The following is a 2500-nucleotide window of genomic DNA, read 5'->3' as shown; positions in this document are numbered from 1 at the left end:
AAAGACAGATACACGCGAGTGTTGATTATCTTGCAGGTATAACGCAATTAGTAAGTGCGCTACCTTTTGCGCTGAAGGTCCCCAGTTCAATTCTCAGTAACAGCAACATCTGTTTCTACTTTTTCATGATCCTTGCAGCTTTAGTTTTACATACGGATTACTGACAGAGGGAGGAAGGGGTAAAGAACGCGCAGTCGGCTTCCATGATATTAGCTCTGTGAGCTGATGGAATCATCCCCACGAAATGATACCATCATTGCCCCTATTAACAGCAGGTCTGCTGAACAAGCACTCTGACAGGGCTACACTGAGTTCCATTTAAATAAAAGAGTCTGTCTGTCTGTACCTATTGCTGTACTTATCTTTCGCTGTTTGCGCTACAATACATTTAAATATCTTTAAATGAGATAATTCATTTGGAAGATACAGTACTTTTCTCATGACGATGAGTTAAGAGGTAAGAGAACCCTGTGTCGCTGACGGGAATCGAACCATGAAGCTCGATTACCGGCCAGAGGCTCTACACACGGAGCTAAGAGTCTCACATGGAGAGCCGTGTCACTGGTTAAGGTCTTGTAAATTGTCTATTTCTGTTTGGCATACGTCTCCCAACTGCTCGTCCGTAGTCATATTTTGCTTATCGAAAAATAGTAGGGCAGTGATCTCCCAGTGTTTTAATCTGTCCGTTTCAGTGCGGGCATTTCTTAATGTTTCAAATATATGCGAGAATCAAGACCCTTAACTGCTAAACCTTGTATACACTTTTAAAGCGCGCGAGATCATCTCTCTGTATCTAGCATGACAGATATCAACGATTCACCCGTATCCTGCTAAAAGCCAACTGCCCATAAACCAATAAGGTCCTAACTTTTGAATCAATTGGTGAAACCCTATTAAGTGACCATTCATTTTGCTTGTCTTGAAGAGTAGAAAAGATTGGTGTTTTTCTAACTTTTGAACCAGTCGGTGAAATCCTTCGAGGTGACAATTCATTTTCCTTGTCTTGAAGAGTAGAAATGGCCCTATAAAGTGACCTTGTCTTGAAGAGTATGAAATGATTGGTGTTATTCATTCTAACTTTTGAACCAGGTGGTGAAAACTCACAAAGTTACCATTCATTTGTTTGTCTTGAAGAGTAGAATTGGCCCTATAAAGTTACCATTCATTTTGCTTGTCAGGAAGAGTAAAAATATTTGGTGTTATTCATTCTAACTTTTGAGCCAGTATTTGAAACCCCATTAAGAGGCCATTTAGTTTGTTCGTCTTTAAAAGTAGATTCAGGAAATGTTTATTGTTTCACCAAATTACAAAGTTGACAATTTTCAAGCACTCTCGAGATTTGGACGGCTTAAAAACTCAGCAGGAAAAGGGTGCCTCTTTGTACGCTTGTTGGAGCGAAAGTTTTGCAAGAAATATTGCCAAGTGCGATCGACGTACAAATCCCCTGGTGTGTCATTGGCTTAAATCTTCAACTCATCTACTCATCTCCAACTCATTAGCAACTCAAGAAGTATAATCAAAGAATCATTATTATCTTACCTTACTGGCCAAATATACAGCGGCAGCACTGTTCCCTGGCTTAGAACCTTCGATTCCCCAGTTCCCTAAATTAACACTACCGTAGTAGTAGGGTGTGTCCGCCTCCACCATTGAGCTCAGTACATCATTGATTCTAGCTGTTCTGTATGCGATAGCACCTGCTGGATAGGTACAGAAACCCGCTTTGTGCGGGTCGAGTGTAATTGTGTCGGCATCTTTCATCCGTTTCAGCTGCTTCTGTACAAACAAGCTTAGAGGAAGCTCGGGAACAAATCCTTCGTCGGCAATTGCTTGGCGTTGGGTGGCGTCTGGTGGTTCCCGGATCATTGTGCAAAAGTAGCCGCCCCACGCGCCATCACAGTGAACCAAAAAGTCCAAGGGTGGCTCCTAGATGAGGAAGTTTATTTTATTTAAAAATTCTTTGTTTTTTGTTGTTTTGTTTTTTTTGACATGGTTAGAAGGGTTTTTGTTCGAGTATGGAAAAAAGAACAGGTCTTGTCTTTGCAATATCTTTGCCTCAACCTGTGATTGGTTAACCTAGCTACTTCGTGCGGTGATTGGTTAGGAGCACTTGTGGCACGTCTCCAGAACGCAGAAACTGTAATTGGCTAACTGCGGCTACTTTGAGCGGTGATTGGTTAGTAAAGAAAAGATAGGAACACTCATCACATGTCTCCAGAATTCAGAACCTGTGATTGGTTAACTGAAGCTACTTCGAGCGGTGATTTGTTAGTAAAGAAAGGACAGGAGCACTCATCACATGTCTCCAGAATTCTGAACCTGTGAATGGCTAACTGTAGCTACTTCGAGCGGTGATTGGTTAGTAAAGAAATGACAGGAGTACTCCTCGCACTTCTCAAGAACGCAAGAGTTTCGCTTCGCATTTTATTTTGTTTTAAAAAATGCCTAACTTTTCGTTAGGGTTTCCGGTTTTTTGAGAAGAGGTATGATTAATTTAAGA

The 2500-nt window shown here is 41.3% G+C and overlaps 1 protein-coding gene across 2 annotated transcripts in view; it reads right to left on the bottom strand.

The window, feature by feature from the left end:
• Positions 1 to 2500, bottom strand: part of LOC138051631 (uncharacterized) — a 23471-nt gene that overhangs the window by 7221 nt on the left and 13750 nt on the right. For both annotated transcript variants that reach the window (XM_068897871.1, XM_068897872.1), the window contains exon 7: positions 1540 to 1926. In XM_068897871.1, coding sequence (XP_068753972.1) covers positions 1540 to 1926 — 387 coding nt within the window. The remainder of the gene's footprint in view (positions 1 to 1539; positions 1927 to 2500) is intronic.

The sequence above is a fragment of the Montipora capricornis genome, chromosome 6 (assembly GCF_036669925.1).
Source record: "Montipora capricornis isolate CH-2021 chromosome 6, ASM3666992v2, whole genome shotgun sequence".
Lineage (NCBI taxonomy): Eukaryota > Metazoa > Cnidaria > Anthozoa > Scleractinia > Acroporidae > Montipora > Montipora capricornis.
The sequence above is the reverse complement of the archived record's forward strand: the minus strand, read 5'-3'. Positions and strand labels throughout refer to the sequence as shown.